The following is a 19,282-nucleotide window of genomic DNA, read 5'->3' as shown; positions in this document are numbered from 1 at the left end:
GGATGAGGCCCTTCATATCATGTTCTAAAGCATGACCTCACACTGACACACATCAGCGACAGCCTACACAGTACCAATCTATCTACCGATTAAAGTGAACTGGTAACATGATTTCAATTCAATTTAGGGTTGGGCGATGTCTCTTTAATTGGCAGATGACGATGTTTACAGGGAAACATCGCGATGGACGATGATATCGTGGGGGGTGGGGGTTGATTAGAAATAACTGAAAACTGACATTTACTATAGACAAATCAAATATATACGCAAAAAGGGAAAAATAGGACACTTTAAAAAGATCATTAAATGATGAGGATACATAAAAAATAAAGAATGTATATCTTATGAAGAAAAAAATAATTTAATCAATAAAATAATAAAAAAAATATTTCAAATGAATAAAACAATAATTAATATGAAATAAAAACTCATTTAAAACAATCAAAGGCTTTCTTATAGTGCACAGAATAATAAAAGTTTCAGTTTCAAGTCATTGAAACAGCTCACCTCAACCTTTCCTTTATATTTGACAATATTTGGTTAACTTTACAGGTCCTTACTCATCTTCATTTTTTTAAAACTAAACTGAGTTTTATATTTGTAGCCTCGCGCTGAATTCAGCTCCGCGCTGCGGAAGAGCGAGAGAGAGAGCGAGAGAGACAGAGAGAGAGAGAGAGAGAGAGAGAGAGAGTGCAGCACATCTTTGCTGGTGGTAGCTGCTACAGCAGGCCGACTACTCCACGCTGGTTGATTTGGGTGTTTTCTGTAATAATTCTGTCGCTCTTTCCTTTTTTATTGCTTGTAATTTTCGTTTTTTTAATTAATTTTTGTCATTTGACATTCAGCGACCGGAGGCCCCCCTAGTGGCGAGGCCCAGGACTGCAGCCCTTTCAGCCCATTCTTTTAATCCAGCCCTGGTGTTACACATGAGTTACATATAGAGATGGGACCGATCCAATACAATATCAGTATCGGTATAATTTAACGTATATCAGATATCGGGTGGCCGCAGCCGATCTACTTACCGATCCATATTCCAGTCCACAGCTTGAGCTGGACATTAAACCCACCATAACGTTAAACACAAAACGCATCACTTATCTGGATTCCAGTTCCACAGTTTACCCTGAACCACCAGCAGGTTCAGTCTGAGGCTGACTGAGTAACTTTAGCTGTTTTTTACAAAAAAAAAAGATTATCTGGAGAGTTTTAACTTTAGAAACACCTAACAGCACATATATATATAATACACTGTGAGCCTGGATAAGTTGAATTTACTTAAAAGATTTGAGGAAAATGGTTGCCTGAAAAAGTTAAGTAATGGGTAATGAAAACTTAAGTTAGTAAGTAAAAAGGCAGCCGGTTTGCTCAAATTTTGCCTTAAAAAGGTTAGCTAATGGGGAATGAAAACTTGAGTTAGCATAAATTAAAACATCAAGTTATTACAACTAAAGGGGAAGTTGATTTATTTGTAAGGTAGCCCAGAGGGGGGAATCACTACACACTGATGGTGAGTGTTAGTCAGAAACTGTTGGACACGCCCAGTATGCACATAGATTGTGACAGAAGCCAATGAAAAAGAAGCTGTTAATGACAACAGATTAAAAACAGTTATTATAAGTTTGTTCAACTCAAAGATTTCAGTTTGAATAGTACAGTATATGTGCTCACAAATCTGAGTTCAACTAACTCAAAATAGATGAGTATTGTTTAAAAATATCCAATTTTATGTAAAACAGACTTAAATCATTTGAGGTCAGACAACGTATGGGTTTACAGTGTATATGTAATTTATTTATATCAATCCACAGATCCTGCACACTCTAACCAGCACTAAGAAATCAATCTGTTATTAAAAAAAGCGGTAATTAATTCAGCTAGCAAATACAGTTAGCGTCGCCTGTTAGCTGCTAGGTTAGCCATTGCATCTTATCCACTACGCTACATGTCAAAATAAAAGTCTCCTGGTAAACAGGCCAAAGAGTCTAAAAGCGGCGAGAGTGTTCAGTTGTAGCACAGAAAATGGGCCAAAAAGTATAAAAGCGGCGACAGTGTTCAGTTGTAGTGCAGAAAACGGGCCAAAGAGTCTAAAAGCGGCGACAGTGTTCAGTTGTAGCACAGAAAACGGGCCAAAGAGTCTAAAAAGGGCGAAAATGTGTTCAGTTGTAGCACAGAAAACGGGCCAAAGAGTCCAAAAGCGGCGAAAATGTGTTCAGTTGTAGCACAGAAAACGGGCCAAAGAGTCTAAAAGCGGCGACAGTGTTCAGTTGTAGTGCAGAAAACGAGCCAAAGAGTCTAAAAGCGGCGAAAATGTGTTCAGTTGTAGCACAGAAAACGGGCCAAAGAGTCTAAAAGCGGCGAAAATGTGTTCAGTTGTAGTGCAGAAAACGGGCCAAAGAGTCTAAAAGCGGCGAAAATGTGTTCAGTTGTAGCACAGAAAACGGGCCAAAGAGTCTAAAAGCGGCGAAAATGTGTTCAGTTGTAGTGCAGAAAACGGGTCAAAAAGTCTAAAAGCGGCGACAGTGTTCAGTTGTAGTGCAGAAAACGAGCCAAAGAGTCTAACAACTCCAAAGAAAAGAAAAATGGACAGCAAATGCAGAAAATTTGTTATGTGTAAATGATTAATAATGGCTGTATTAGTTCTTATAGTGCACAATAAACAGTTATGTTAAGTTAGCATCCTGTTAATCAGATTAGATTATTAAGCATATTATTAACTATTAGCTAATTCTACATGTTATTAGTGATATTATAATTGGCAGCAGTTTGAGTTTATCTATGTGAGTTTGGGAAGGTTATGGCTGTGCTGGAGTTTATTATAAAAGAGTTAATAAGGGCTTAATAAATCACTATCAGACCAAGATGTGCAGCATATTCTAAAGTGAGCTTCTGTTCATCACTAATTAAACACTAAAAAGAACTGAATAAATATATATTTAATCAATCACAGACCCCTAATTAAGCACCAATAACACTTTATAACACAGAATAAAGCTTATTAATAAGTAGTGAATAAATCATTTACAAATGTCTAATTAAGGCTTTATTAAGCAAATAATAATAAGACATTAATAAGCGCCTAATTTGTGTTCCTTAAAATAAAGTGTTAGCAATCTTACTTAGTTTACAAAACGCTGTCAAAGATAGATAAAGATAAAGTAACTCAAGTAAAATGGTGTGTAAATGATAGTAGTCAAGAAAATGTCTTATTATAAGTGGTATATTTTATTATTTGCTTTATTACAGAGTCTGTGGCTCCCAACAAAAATAGTTTGGACACTCCTGCCTTAATATCTGGTGATACATCCTGATCATTTTATTAACATTTACTACTGAAAATATAATTTCTAATGGATAATAATTTTAAGAATGCTTGTTGGATTTTGATTCAGGCTTTTTATTATTATAAATAAGGCAGTGTTTTAATGCTTGTTTGCAGTGGGGGCTGGGTTCTGGTCTACATGTTGATTTGACTTTAAAGATGTATGAACGCTGAGACTGGATTTAAAAAGCCACCAAGGAGCAATTTCACCGCTATCTCAGCTCGTACATCACGGCCTGATTGCCGTGTCTGCTTTATCTCACCGCGCTCTCGGCAAACACCGGCGCGAGAGCATCCTGCAGGACCCGGCACCGGCTCCACTCCCACTCCCACCCCGCCGCCGGAGTCTTACTGCTGTACTAAAGGCCTGTCATCACCAATGAACACACAGCCCTACACCGCGTACAGATCCTCTCGCGCGGGATTGATTTCCAGCCGCTTTCTGCTGTAGATTAAATGTTTTTCTGCAGTCTGGGTCAGTTTGTCGCAGCTCTGAACACTTTCTGTGGTAAAGCCGGACTTAACAGCAATAACTGCTCTGCAGGAGCTTGTGTACTTTCTTAATAGCTCTGAGGAGACTGTATTGTTTACAGGAAGTGCTCGCCTGGGACAGGGCTCTGCTGGCTGAAAATTGAGTGTGTGTGTGTGTGTGTGTGTGTACGCACCACTCAACAGTCGGTGGTCTGCACTGAGGAGTGGTGATACAGCAAAATGAAAACATCACTCTGTTTCAGGCATTAAAACATTAAAGCCAGTTAAATAACACAGTTAACAAGTGAATAAAATACAGGGGTTAGACATGAAACTGAAACACCTGTCATCATTTTAGTGTGGGATTTTAGGTTTCATGGCTAAATTGGAGCAGCCTGGTGTTCAATCTTCATTAATTGCACATTGCACCAGTAAGAGCAGAGTGTGACAGTTCAATTAGCAGGGTAAGAGCACAGTTCTGCTCTAAATATTGCAATGCACACAACATTATGGGAGACATACCAGAGTTCAAAAGAGGACAAATTGTTGGTGCACGTCTTGCTGGAACATCTGTGACCAAGACAGCAAGTCTTTGTGATGCATCAAGAGCCACGGTAACCAGGGTAATATCAGCATACCAACAAGAAGCACCAACCACATCCAACAGGATTAACTGTGGACGCTGTAAGAGGAAGCTGTCTGAAAGGGATGTTCGGGTGCTAACCCGGATTGTATCCTAAAAACATAAAACCACGGCTGATCAAATCACGCAGAATTCAATGTTCACCTCAACTCTCCTGTTTCCACCAGAACTGTCCGTCACCACAATCAATTACTGTGCTCTAAAACCAGGTGTTTCAGTTTCATTTTCCAACACCTGTAAGTGTTTATACATGCACTTCATAATCTGATTCCTGCATATCTATTAACCAAGCAAACCACTACGAACCAATCAACAAATTATTCATAAAACATAATGTTTGAAAATGCTTTAAAATTCTTATTTGATCATTTTATAAACCTAATATTGCACAGATATATACAGATGTATAAAGCACAAAATAATTTACTCCCACACTTGAAACCAAAGAGAGCAACTATGACCTTACAATAATTTCTAAAAGACGGATTAAAGCATAAATCAGACTATATGCAATAATTCTTAAACAGAGTGCAATTATACTGTGCAATACCTCCCTCCCTCTATCTTTCTATCTATCTATCTATCTATCTATCTATCTATCTATCTATCTATATTTCTTTCTATCTATCTATCTATATTTCTATATTTCTTTCTATCTATCTATCTATCTATCTATCTATCTATCTATCTATATTTCTATATTTATTTCTATCTATCTATCTATCTATCTATCTATCTATCTATCTATCTATCTATCTATCTATATTTCTATATTTATTTCTATCTATCTATCTATCTATCTATCTATCTATCTATCTATATTTCTATATTTATTTCTATCTATCTATCTATCTATCTATCTATATTTCTATCTATCTATCTATCTATCTATCTATCTATCTATATTTCTATATTTATTTCTATCTATCTATCTATCTATCTATCTATCTATCTATCTATCTATCTATCTATATTTCTTTCTATCTATCTATCTATATTTCTATATTTCTTTCTATCTATCTATCTATCTATCTATCTATCTATCTATATTTCTATATTTATTTCTATCTATCTATCTATCTATCTATCTATCTATCTATCTATATTTCTATATTTATTTCTATCTATCTATCTATCTATCTATCTATCTATCTATATTTCTATCTATCTATCTATCTATCTATCTATCTATCTATCTATCTATCTATATTTCTATATTTATTTCTATCTATCTATCTATCTATCTATCTATCTATCTATCTATATTTCTATCTATCTATCTATCTATCTATCTATCTATCTATCTATCTATCTATCTATCTATCTATCTATCTATCTATCTATCTACACTGTAATAAACAACCTATAGAATCTACTTAATAAATGTGAGGTAACAATTTGCACTCAGTTTTGTTTGGGTAGATTTTACCCCATATATTGAGTAAAGATTACCTAAATGTATTAGTTATGACACACTAAAAGAAACAAGGTAAATCCTATCCAACATTTCTCAATACTATTTACTTTAAAAAAATAACATTAACATGATTGTTGCTTCTTTATCTAATTCATATTTATTAAATTATTAAATATTATTTAGTTTATTTCAATATGGCTAGCTAACCACCACTTATTCAGAGATGGTTAAATTAACGTTTTAAAAAATTGTCCGGGAGTGAGAACCACAGCTACAAACCTCTACAAACTTTACTTACCTAGAAGTTCCAGTTATTTAGTTATAACATGGCTATAAACGCTATATCAGCTATATTTATCCTGTTATACTTAACTTACTAAAACATGTAATCTTCCTGTAGCCACAGTGTTTTATAATCGACAACAGATATCGGCTCAAACACAAACAACATTCAGTCTCTGTAATTAGTCTATAATTGATCTCTATGGTACATGTGTTTTACATTACATTACATTACATTACATTACATTACATTTGGCAGACACTTTTGTCCAAAGCGACTTACAATAGTGAAGAACAAAAGTAATAGAAGTTAAAGGTAAAACATCTTTAGACAGGGCCTAAAGGAGGTCAAAGGGTAATAATAGGATAGAGAAGTGAAGGAGGGGAAGAAGGAAATGAGGTTAGAAGTAGTTTTTAGTGTGTTAGAGGTGTTAGGAGAGTAAGTGCTCTTTGAAGAGCTCTGTCTTCAGGAGTTTATTAAAGATAGTGAGAGATTCTCCTGATCTGGTAGTAGAAGGTAGTTAGTTAGATGTGTTAGGAGAGTAAGAGCTCTTTGAAGAGCTCTGTCTTCAGGAGTTTATTAAAGATAGCGAGAGATTCTCCTGATCTGGTAGTAGAAGGTAGTTAGTTAGAGGTGTTAGGAGAGTAAGAGCTCTTTGAAGAGCTCTGTCTTCAGGAGTTTATTAAAGATAGTGAGAGATTCTCCTGATCTGGTAGTAGAATAGTTAGTTAGAGGTGTTAGGAGAGTAAGTGCTCTTTGAAGAGCTCTGTCTTCAGGAGTTTATTAAAGATAGTGAGAGATTCTCCTGATCTGGTAGTAGAATAGTTAGTTAGAGGTGTTAGGAGAGTAAGTGCTATTTGAAGAGCTCTGTCTTCAGGAGTTTATTAAAGATAGTGAGAGATTCTCCTGATCTGGTAGTAGAAGGTAGTTAGTTAGAGGTGTTAGGAGAGTAAGTACTCTTTGAAGAGCTCTGTCTTCAGGAGTTTATTAAAGATAGTGAGAGATTCTCCTGATCTGGTAGTAGAAGGTAGTTAGTTAGAGGTGTTAGGAGAGCAAGAGCTCTTTGAAGAGCTCTGTCTTCAGGAGTTTATTAAAGATAGTGAGAGATTCTCCTGATCTGGTAGTAGAAGGTAGTTAGTTAGAGGTGTTAGGAGAGCAAGAGCTCTTTGAAGAGCTCTGTCTTCAGGAGTTTATTAAAGATAGTGAGAGATTCTCCTGATCTGGTAGTAGAAGGTAGTTAGTTAGAGGTGTTAGGAGAGTAAGTGCTATTTGAAGAGCTCTGTCTTCAGGAGTTTATTAAAGATAGTGAGAGATTCTCCTGATCTGGTAGTAGAAGGTAGTTAGTTAGAGGTGTTAGGAGAGTAAGAGCTCTTTGAAGAGCTCTGTCTTCGGGAGTTTATTAAAGATAGTGAGAGATTCTCCTGATCTGGTAGTAGAAGGTAGTTAGTTAGAGGTGTTAGGAGAGCAAGAGCTCTTTGAAGAGCTCTGTCTTCAGGAGTTTATTAAAGATAGCGAGAGATTCTCCTGATCTGGTAGTAGAAGGTAGTTAGTTAGAGGTGTTAGGAGAGTAAGAGCTCTTTGAAGAGCTCTGTCTTCAGGAGTTTATTAAGGATAGTGAGAGATTCTCCTGATCTGGTAGTAGAATAGTTAGTTAGAGGTGTTAGGAGAGTAAGTGCTCTTTGAAGAGCTCTGTCTTCAGGAGTTTATTAAAGATAGTGAGAGATTCTCCTGATCTGGTAGTAGAATAGTTAGTTAGAGGTGTTAGGAGAGTAAGTGCTATTTGAAGAGCTCTGTCTTCAGGAGTTTATTAAAGATAGTGAGAGATTCTCCTGATCTGGTAGTAGAAGGTAGTTAGTTAGAGGTGTTAGGAGAGTAAGTACTCTTTGAAGAGCTCTGTCTTCAGGAGTTTATTAAAGGTAGTGAGAGATTCTCCTGATCTGGTAGTAGAAGGTAGTTAGTTAGAGGTGTTAGGAGAGTAAGAGCTCTTTGAAGAGCTCTGTCTTCGGGAGTTTATTAAAGATAGTGAGAGATTCTCCTGATCTGGTAGTAGAAGGTAGTTAGTTAGAGGTGTTAGGAGAGCAAGAGCTCTTTGAAGAGCTCTGTCTTCAGGAGTTTATTAAAGATAGTGAGAGATTCTCCTGATCTGGTAGTGGAAGGTAGTTAGTTAGAGGTGTTAGGAGAGTAAGTGCTCTTTGAAGAGCTCTGTCTTCAGGAGTTTATTAAAGATAGCGAGAGATTCTCCTGATCTGGTAGTAGAAGGTAGTTTGTTCCACCATTGGGGAACTCTGTATGAGAACCGTCTGGATTGCTTTGTGTGAATGTTTGGCAAAATGTTTTACAATTACTAATCATATTTCCTGCACTTACTGCACAGTCTGTGTAAGGGATCATTGGTCACCTGATGACCCATAATGCTCTCAAACTATTCTGACCTTTACCTGCCCATCAAAACAGCACTGAAGACCTTTTTACAGACCCGTGACCCGGACTGAAAATAAAAACCCCGGCAGCCTGGAGAGAAACACTACGTAATCTCTCGCTGTATAGAGCTGCTAATGGAAACCTACAGAATCTGAGAGAATTCTGAGAATGTTCTGTATTTCTAAAGGAGGCGATATTGCAGGACTGAGGAAAGGCATTTGAAAGTATAACCAGGGTGAGGGTGATGACAGAAAATGATAAAGTCTGGAAAAAGTGCCTCTAAAAACCCTGAAAATCAGAATGTGGTGCCAATTTTTCAGTGCCCTCTCACTCTTAAAGCTCTCGCACCACGAGAAGAGTGAGAGAGAAAACTGATAACTTCAGCAACGATGGATAATTTAAACTCTAAAACAGAGCAAATATCTGAAAGTAGGATTTTGAAGGATATACAGCTCTGGAAAAAAATAAGAGAGCTCTTAAAAATGATGAGTTTCTTTGATTTTACCAAATTAAAAACCTCTGGAATATAATCAAGAGGAAGATGGATGATCACAAGCCATCAAACCACCAAACTGAACTGCTTGAATTTTTAACCAGGAGTAAAGCAGCATAAAGTTATCCAAAAGCAGTGTGTAAGACTGGTGGAGGAAAAGAACATGATGCCAAGATGCATGAAAAAAAAACTGTGATTAAAAACCAAAAGGGTTATTCTACCAAATATTGATTTCTGAACTCTTAAAACTTTATGAATATGAACTTGTTTCTTTGCATTATTTGAGGTCTGAAAGCTCTGCATCTTTTTTGTTAATTTGACTATTTCTCATTTTCTGCAAATAAATGCTCTAAATGACAATATTTTTTATTTGGAATTTGGAAGAAAAGTCAGAAACAAAAAACAAAAAATCGGTAACAAAAGGCAATAAAGGAAGGAAATGTGTAGAGGGGTATATATACTAGAGAGGACAGGTGTAAACAATCAGTAACTGGGGGAGCAGGAACGCCATAGCGTCACGTGATCAGCAGAGTCAGGGAAGTTTTGTGTATGTCTTGAGTGCATGCTGGGAATTTTTGGGAGTCTACTAATGGGATTAATAATCCATTCCCATCAAGCTCATTTTTTATGTTGTCATTATCAAGACAAATATGTTATATCCTAACTAAGATCAGAAAGGTGCATCTCTTGTTCTGAAAAAAAAAAAAGAACGAACACAGTGTAAATAAATTGGATGTTTTGCTGTTTTGCCAAATGATCGGTTCCAGGAGGCACAAAAGAAGTTATTTCCAGGCAGTTTGAGTGGAAATTCAGCAAACATTGCATACTCTAAACACAATCACCGCCAGCTGGAGCACAGAGGCGGCGGCGCATCGTGTTTTGTGCTTGAGAGAACCTCGGAAAGCGCTCTCTGAACTAACTTTACCTCGGCAATTCCATTTCCTTTTCCAGTCTGTCATTTGATGTGAACAAAGATTCTTTTTTTTTATCATTCATTCTTCTGCTTCTTTAGTTTCTTCGCTTCCGTACACTCCTAACCGGACTGTGCCATCGTGCTGCATTTGTAAAATTGATTTCATCAGCTGACAGCCTTCCAGGAAAACAAATAGAATCAAATCAGCCTCGGATCCCCACGCGGTGAGGGATGTTAGCGTTGGCAGACTTGACTTGACGCTCAAAGTGCCTTTAATCTTCCTGTCGGTGCTATTAATCTGAAAAGTTTCCGTCTCCGGTGTGACCCGCGGCTTTTACGGAAGAGCGCCGGCGCTCGGCGGAGAGGATTGCTTGGCCTGATGGCCTCTTCAATCCGCTGATTGACGCGAAAACTCTACTCCAGAGATTGATGGCCGTGAGCCAGACCTGATCCTGTTTGTCCACCGACGCTGACCCTCGTCCTCCAGCCCTCTTCCCGCCTCTCCACGCTCTCTCTCTCCGCTAATAATGGGTTATTACGGTTATTACATGTAAATATGTAATACTCCACCCCGCCTTTCACTCCCATCAATCAGCAGAGGGTTCTAGTCAGGCATTACGGTTAGCGCCTAATGAGTCTGAGCTGCCCACTCCCCTCTCTAGCAGCTCGCGAGCCTATTAATTGAATCCAGAAGCTTTGTTTATTAGCGCCGTTCCCTCGCTCCCGCCCGCGCCCCCAACTCGCCGCTTAATGTGCAACCGGTCCGTGAAATGCTGCTTTTTAATAAGTTCGGGATTCGCAGGAAGACTGCGGCCGCCGCGCTCCAGTGGAAATTTGCATTTATATTGTGGCGCTCGCGCGGCACGGCGGAAGCACGGCGGCCGCAGCGGTGTGAAGCCGAGAGGTAACGCGTGGCCGACTTAATGAGTTAATGAACAAAATGGAAGGATTTGCATTTATCGAGCGCCCGGTGCTTCACTCCCAAGATATTCTCAAACCCTTTGTGAGATTTCTGTAGTTCACATGGTCAGGTCTGAGGTCTCGCACAAACGCTGTTCAGTTCAACATGACCTGACAAACAAACGCCTGATCAGGTTCTTTCAGGTTCTTCCAGCTGTTGCACAACTAAGATGACATGAATTGCTTTCATATCCATGACCCAACTCAGGTACTAAAGAAATCTTGTAATAGCAAAACTGAAACACCTGTCATCATTTTATTGTGGGATTTTAGGTTTCATGGCTAAATTGGAGCAGCCTGGTGTTCAATCTTCATTAATTGCACATTGCACCAGTAAGAGCAGAGTGTGAAGGTTCAATTAGCAGGGTAAGAGCACAGTTCTGCTCTAAATATTGCAATGCACACAACATTATGGGTGACATACCAGAGTTCAAAAGAGGACAAATTGTTGGTGCACATCTTGCTGGAGCATCTGTGACCAAGACAGCAAGTCTTTGTGATGCATCAAGAGCCATGGTATCCAGGGTAATGTCAGCATACCACCAAGAAGAACCAACCACATCCAACAGGATTAACTGTGGACGCTGTAAGAGGAAGCTGTCTGAAAGGGATGTTCGGGTGCTAACCTGGATTGTATCCAAAAAAACATAAAACCACGGCTGATCAAATCACGCAGAATTCAATGTGCACCTCAACTCTCCTGTTTCCACCAGAACTGTCCGTCACCACAATCAATTACTGTGCTCTAAAACCAGGTGTTTCAGTTTTATTCTCCAACCCCTGTACATCATATGTCATAGTTGTTACTTGTTGACATACATGGTGGTGCAAACACAACGCGACGACGACTTGGTTCTTATACATCAGCTCACAAACGCAGCCTTGTGCTGATCCACATCACCCTAGGAGTGATGAGGGGAAAGGGCGCCATCTACTGTACTGTACCCACCCAGAGAGAAACAGCAAGGACAGTTGTGCTCTCTCGGGGCTCCGGCAGTTGATGGCAAGCTGCATGACTCCCGATCAGCTGCAGTCTCTCGATAATAGTGGCAGCTCTTAGCCCACATTTCATGGTATTTTTGTGACAACGATGTGACAACTACTGCAATAAAATGAAAACTAAATTGTATTACTGCATACAGTATGATGTATGATATGATATGATATGGCACACCCCTAACTGAGATATTTAAAAATACAAGAATTTTATCAGATTTAAGTCAATGATCCAGAATTATAAGTCATGTTACTAATAATAAAAATAATGCTACACTCCAAATATCTCCATATATCCAGGATTAAAGTTAAATAAATGATACTGGACAGATATAATCTGTATCTAGTAGATATATACAGCTCTGTAAAAAATGAAGAGAGCACTTCAGTTTCTGAATCAGTTTCTCTGATTTTGCTATTTATAGGTTTATGTTTGAGTAAAATGGACATTGTTGTTTTATTCTATAAACTACAGACAACATTTCTCCCAAATTACAAATAAAAATATTCTCATTTAGAGCATTTATTTACAGAAAATGATTGAAAAAATGTGCAGAACTTTAAAAATATAAAGAATAAGAATAAAACAATTGGCTCTTTCCTAAAATTAGAATTTTCCTGAATACAAATCAAACAGTTCATGTCCTTGAAAACTATTTGTCTAGTTTTTACCTCTTTATTTTTAAACCTGCAGAATTTCGGTTGATTCCTGTTACTGATCTGGAATTACTGTAATAAGTGGAGTAGAGAGAAAACAGGCAGCTTCTCTAAGTATAAATAAGTTAATAAGTTTTTTTACTGCAGAAAAAATGGGTTTTATATAACTTAAACCTGTAGCCTGTATAAAGGACAAAGCATTTTAGGGTTTTTAAAACATAAGAATATAAAAAAATGGAATTAAACAATAATTTTCAAAATTTGCAGCATAAGAAGAACTGTTTAAATTACAGACCAAACCAGTGCACAGACTGGAGACCCGGTCAATCCCAGTCTGGGTAAATTGCAGAGCAGGAAGTCACTGGGGATTTGGTAATCACACTGTGCACTAAGCAAATTGCAGATTAGGCAATCAGAGGCTAGGTCGTTTGCATACTGGGCTAATCACACACAGTCAATTTGCGAGTGTAAAAATTGGCACTGTTAGTGTTAAATTAACTCACAGTGTATCACAGTGAGTCACTTTTACACTAACACTGTTGATTCATAACTAACTAATTTACTGAGCAGAAAAAAATAGATCAATTACAAACTGCATAAACTGCAGGAAGGTCAAACACATCTTAGGAAAATCACAGTCCAGGCAATTTGTAGGATAGATTACTCACAGACTAGCTAAATTACAGAAAGAGCACATCGCCAGCGGTTAAACAGAATATTAGGTCTCTCACAGGTTGACCAAATGGCAGAATAGACAAATTCAGGGTTTGTACGGTCATAAAAAACTAGAAAAGTGGCGCTGAGTGGTCTAAAGGTCTAAAGAGCTGCCACTATGAGCAGGAGGTCACAGGTTCGAACCCCCGCTCATACAGCTTTACCATCAAGCTGCCGGCGCTCAGAGGGAGCACAGTTGGCCCTGCTCCCTCCGGGTGGGTACAGTACAGTAGATCCTAGGGTGATGTGGATCAGCACAAGGCTGCGTCTGTGAGCTGATGTATCAGAACCGAGTCACTGCGCTTTCCTCCGAGCGTTAGCGCTGTGGTGCTACTCGGTAATGCTAAAGCATCAGCAGCAGTTCAAAAAGGGGCGGAGTCTGACTTCCCAAGTATCGGAGGAGGCATGTGCTAGTCTTCACCCTCCTGGTGTGTTGGGGGGCATCACTAGTGATAGGGGGAGTCCTAATGAGTGGGTTGTGTAATTGGCTGTGTAAATTGGGGAGAAAATGGGAACATTTTTTTTTAAAGTTATAAAAAAAAAAAAAAAAAAAGGAAAAGTAATGCAATTTGAAAATAGTCATTTTCAGACCTGGATAAGTTTTGGAAAAATAAAAATACACAAAAATGTTAGTAAAGTCATGGAAATTTGCAATCTACAAATGTGTGTTTCTATTTATTGACTGAGAAAATCTATTTTAAGCTACAAATACATCAGCTCAGAGTTTGTTTAAAAAAATTTGCCCTAAACAATGGAGCTCTCAGGATCTGACACACATTTTAATATTAAATATTGTGTGTCAAAATTGCTTAAGAAAAATGTAGTTTTAGTAGGTTTTTGGTGCTCATGAAAATTTGCAGTGAAAATATGGAAAAGTCATGAAAAAGTCATGGAAATGTATTAAAAAATTAAAAGGGTATGAATCCTGCAAATTACACTTGAGGTACATTGTTCAAACTGAGGTAGAACTTATATATTTGGTTGTATATCCTAAAAACTAACTAAAATGTGCTTTACTAAAAGCTCTATCATGGACTCATCTATCCATACCACAATACAACACTACACAATAACAGATCGAGTCAATCTTTGCCAATCTAGTGCTAGTGCTGGGCAGTTATGGCCTTAACAGAATGATCTTCAAATTCTGAAAAAATCTGATCCTTGAGATACGGGTAGAGGATGTTATAACTGAATATAACTGGAGTTCAAAATGTGCTGAAACTTGTGATATACACTACCGTTCAAAAGTTTGGGGTCACATTGAAACGTCCTTATTTTTGAAGGAAAAGCACTGTACTTTTCAATGAAGATAACTTTAAACTAGTCCTAACTTTAAACAAATACACTCTGTACATTGCTAATGTGGTAAATGACTATTCTAGCTGCAAATGTCTGGTTTTGGTGCAATATCTACATAGGTGTATAGAGGCCCATTTCCAGCAACTATCACTCCAGTGTTCTAATGGTACAATGTGTTTGCTCATTGGCTCAGAAGGCTAATTGATGATTAGAAAACCCTTGTGCAATCATGTTCACACACCTGAAAACAGTCTAGCTCATTACAGAAGCTACAAAACTGACCTTCCTTTGAGCAGATTGAGTTTCTGGAGCATCACATTTGTGGGGTCAATTAAATGCTCAAAATGGCCAGAAAAAGAGAACTTTCATCTGAAACTCGACAGTCTATTCTTGTTCTTAGAAATGAAGGCTATTCCATGCGAGAAATTGCTAAGAAATTGAAGATTTCCTACAACGGTGTGTACTACTCCCTTCAGAGGACAGCACAAACAGGCTCTAACCAGAGTAGAAAAAGAAGTGGGAGGCCGCGTTGCACAACTAAGCAAGAAGATAAGTACATTAGAGTCTCTAGTTTGAGAAACAGACGCCTCACAGGTCCCCAACTGGCATCTTCATTAAATAGTACCCGCAAAACACCAGTGTCAACATCTACAGTGAAGAGGCGGCTGCGGGATTTTGGGCTTCAGGGCAGAGTGGCAAAGAAAAAGCCATATCTGAGACTGGCTGATAAGAAAAAGATTAAGATAAGCAAAAGAACACAGACATTGGACAGAGGAAGACTGGAAAAAAGTGTTGTGGACGGATGAATCCAAGTTTGAGGTGTTTGGATCACAAAGAAGAACGTTTGTGAGACGCAGAACAAATGAAAAGATGCTGGAAGAATGCCTGACGCCATCTGTTAAGCATGGTGGAGGTAATGTGATGGTCTGGGGTTGCTTTGGTGCTGGTAAGGTGGGAGATTTGTACAGGGTAAAAGGGATTCTGAATAAGGAAGGCTATCACTCCATTTTGCAACGCCATGCCATACCCAGTGGACAGCGCCTGATCGGAGCCAATTTCGTCCTACAACAGGACAATGACCCTAAACACACCTCCAAATTGAGCAAGAACTATTTACAGCAGAAGCAGGCAGCTGGTATTCTATTGGTAATGGAGTGGCCAGCGCAGTCACCAGATCTGAACCCCATTGAGCTGTTGTGGTACGCCAGAAGTGCCCATCCAACCAGTCCAACTTGTGGGAGCTGCTTCTAGAAGCGTGGGGTGCAATTTCTCCAGCTTACCTCAACAAATTAACAGCTAGAATGCCAAAGGTGTGCAATGCTGTAATTGCTGCAAATGGAGGATTCTTTGATGAAAGCAAAGTTTGATGTAAAAACAATGTTATTTCAAATACAAATCATTATTTCTAACCTTGTCAATGTCTTGACTCTATTTTCTATTCATTTCACAACGTATGGTGGTGAATAAGTGTGACTTTTCATGGAAAACACAAAATTGTTTGAGTGACCCCAAACTTTTGAACGGTAGTGTAGTTCTGTACATATTTCAGTATAGAACTGATCAGACTTTTATAAATTCTGATTTTGCTCAGTTGCTTCATATAAACTCGTTCATGTTGGACTCACTTTAAGTGCATATTCTCCCAGGCTCACATTGGCTAATCCGGAGATTCGGGAGGATTCCCGATGGGCCGGCTCATGTCAATCTCGAGTTTGGGCCGGTTGGACGGAAAAAATAATTTTGACACTTATCTGTCCCTTATCTAATCTTATTCTTGCATTAATTTCCATTAAACTACTTATGCATTCTCTATTCTTCTGACAGCACAGCCCCTACTTCGCAGTAGATTAGATGGGTTTAACCATCTGAGGGAAGTCTCCCCTCCCAAATGTTTGAGTTGGTTGCGCCCATGAGTGGGTTTTTGGAGCCATAAAATCAAATACAGCAACAGAATAGCACCAAGCGTCAGTCAGCTGTGATGGAGGGTAAAAAGAGGCCAGGCGGATCTGAAAGGCCAGATTAAAAAAAAGAAAGAAGATGGAAGAAGAAGCTGCCAAATTTTAACCATATTTTGACCATTACATGTTCAGATAAATCATTTTAAGTGTTTATTGTGTAATATTAATTCATATATTTTTTTTTAACCTTTTAAATCTTTATCTGATTTAAATTTGAGTGAAACATGTTTAAGTAAAGGGTGTTCTGTTAACTTACCAACATATACTTGAACTTATATGCAATAAAAAGGCATTGTAGGAGCTAGCTGCTGTTTCATTTATTCAAATTCCAGCTCCATGGAAAAAGTGGGCCGGATTTGGGCATGAAACTCACGGGCTGAAAAAGGTGCCCACTCTGGCCCTGTATTCTCCTCTATAGAGATGCATCTCTGGCAGGGCATCGATAGTTTTCTCGTGTGTTTAGTTCTGGTGTTTTCTTGTGATAAAACATGTTTCTAGAAAGTTGTGAGGTGAGTCTCCGATTTCCCACAATGACAAATCATGTAATTTGTGACCCCTGTATCGCTGATCAGTCGTGTAGTGTTAAAATCTCAACAACTGAAGGACTCAGGATTACAGCACAGCTGTGTAGTGGTGTAGTGTGAACCGGGCATTACCAGAGTGTACCAGACCCACCGTTCCTTTTCTCCTCCTTTCCTTTCCCTTTCTGAAAGTGTGTTACAGCACGAGGGGAAAAAACGCCTCATTTTCTAAAGCTTTTACACGGCTGGCTTCACACAGCAAAGCCTGTTTATCTCCAAGGTGACAGCGTTCCACGATTAATGTAGTGTTCCCTGCAAATGACTTTAACCACCCCCGCACGCAAACCTGATACACTCTTTTATTAAAGCGCGTTGCTATAAAACAGAGCTCGCCACGCGCTCGCCGAACAGCGGCAGGGTGAAATATCGGCCGCTACAAGCTTCTGATTTCGGGCTTGTTTAATAAATCTGTGCACTTTTATCCTAAATCAAACACTCTCCCACCAGCCTGAGCAAACAATCCATAAATAAAGAACAAACTTTTACAGAGGGGCTACATCAGTCATTAGGCCTCCTCTCGAATAGACAAGGTGCCAAAAGAGCTGGTGTTGAATGATGATGTTGATGATGATGATTAGGGTTGGGTATCATCACTGATTTCCCAGTTCAATTTGATTCTGATTCACAAGCTCCCGATTCAATTCAAAATCAATTCAATCAGATAAAAAATGTAGTTTGAATATGAAATGTATGTAATTATACAAGGAACATTTAACCTTCCTGTCACACCTTTAGCCTTTGTAAGTCTTGTAAGTTTCCTTTTCTCTTCCTTCTGTTTCTGACCTGTCTTTCAGTCTGTTTACTTTTCTGCCATTAGTGTTGTCACCTTGTGTCTTATTTGTAGCCCCACCCCCTCGTTTCCTGGCCCAGGTGTTCCTCACCCTCCTCGTGTATTAAAGCCCCTCTGTTTCAGTGTTCAGTGTGGAGTCTTTTGTGTGCTACTTTGCTGTGTGTGCGTGTCAGGTTTTTGATTAAAGTATTAGTAGAATTATTTACTTTAAATACTTTAAATACTTTATGTGCTCTATGTACTTTAAAAGTACAGACAAAAACAACACTGGAAAACAACTTAAAACAGTGTTAAATGTAGTAGTTTGATAAACACAGGCAGCAGTGAGTGGAAATACAAAAGAAAATTACTTACATTTCTACAGAAACTCCCCTGAGTGCCGAATCCTGAGCGCCTTCCATTGTGCTCCAGATTAGCTGATCACCCCAGCCAGAGGACGGTGCTCGAAAGAGGATGTTCTCGTGAGATAAAACGCGAGACATTAAAACTGTACAAATAAACGGGGAAAATGGGCTGATTCTAAAGATCGATTTGTGTTTATATGAATCGATATCAGATCATTCAAACTGAATATCGATTTAAATCAAATAATCGATTTTTTAAACACTCCACTTAATGATGATGCTCTATGTCTGTATCTACAGGAGAATCCCTATGTGATGCTGAGATCCAACTACCAGGAGCTGGAGGGGAACGAGCGCTATGAGGGGTTCTGTGTGGACATGCTGAAGGAACTGGCCGACATCCTGAAGTTTAAGTACCGCATCAAGCTCGTGAGCGATGGGGTGTACGGAGTTTCCGGAGCTAACGGAACCTGGACGGGAATGGTGGGAGAATTAATCGCCAGGGTGAGTACCACTGACCATTATACCAATGATAGTGAACATAATCTGTACAACATTTAGTTTAAGTAGTTTATTTACAGTATGTACACCCAACAAACACTTATATTCCACTCACTGGACTTTATAAGCTCTACCTACTGTTTTTTGCGACACTATGCAACACTTGTAAAGAACATGGGTTTCGCCATGTTTGCTTTCTAATTCAGCAGGTCTTGTCGCTTAGGTGGGGGGGTGGTGGGGTTGTGTAACTAAGTTAAGTAAGGCTAAGCTCAGCAAACAAATGAGTGCTGGATGTTAATCTACACAGATCACCTCCTGAAAACTGTTTATTTGGGTGAGTAAAGCGCTTGTGTTTAATGCTGTTAATGCTAATGCTGCTCCAACAATGCTAGTGGTTAGGGTTAACCCTTATTCAGTACCTATTCTATATCTATTATCTGTTATCTGGTATCCACTGTGATTAATCCATTATCTGTTATTATCAGCTATTCAGTATTCACTATGTTTTAATATCCA

At 38.7% G+C, this 19,282-nt stretch overlaps 1 protein-coding gene across 3 annotated transcripts in view; it reads left to right on the top strand.

Annotated features, from left to right (window-relative positions):
- The window catches only part of grik4 (glutamate receptor, ionotropic, kainate 4), a 1,128,391-nt gene that overhangs the window by 721,925 nt on the left and 387,184 nt on the right, over window positions 1-19,282 (top strand). For all 3 annotated transcript variants that reach the window (XR_007425334.1, XM_049467192.1, XM_049467193.1), the window contains one exon: window positions 18,566-18,769. Coding sequence is in view for 2 of the 3 variants with exons in the window: in XM_049467192.1 (XP_049323149.1) it covers window positions 18,566-18,769 (204 nt within the window). In the remaining variant the exon portion in view is untranslated. The remainder of the gene's footprint in view (window positions 1-18,565; window positions 18,770-19,282) is intronic.

The sequence above is a fragment of the Astyanax mexicanus genome, chromosome 18 (assembly GCF_023375975.1).
Source record: "Astyanax mexicanus isolate ESR-SI-001 chromosome 18, AstMex3_surface, whole genome shotgun sequence".
NCBI lineage: Eukaryota > Metazoa > Chordata > Actinopteri > Characiformes > Acestrorhamphidae > Astyanax > Astyanax mexicanus.
Note: the sequence above shows the minus strand (reverse complement) of the source record. Positions and strands in the feature narration are given on the sequence as shown.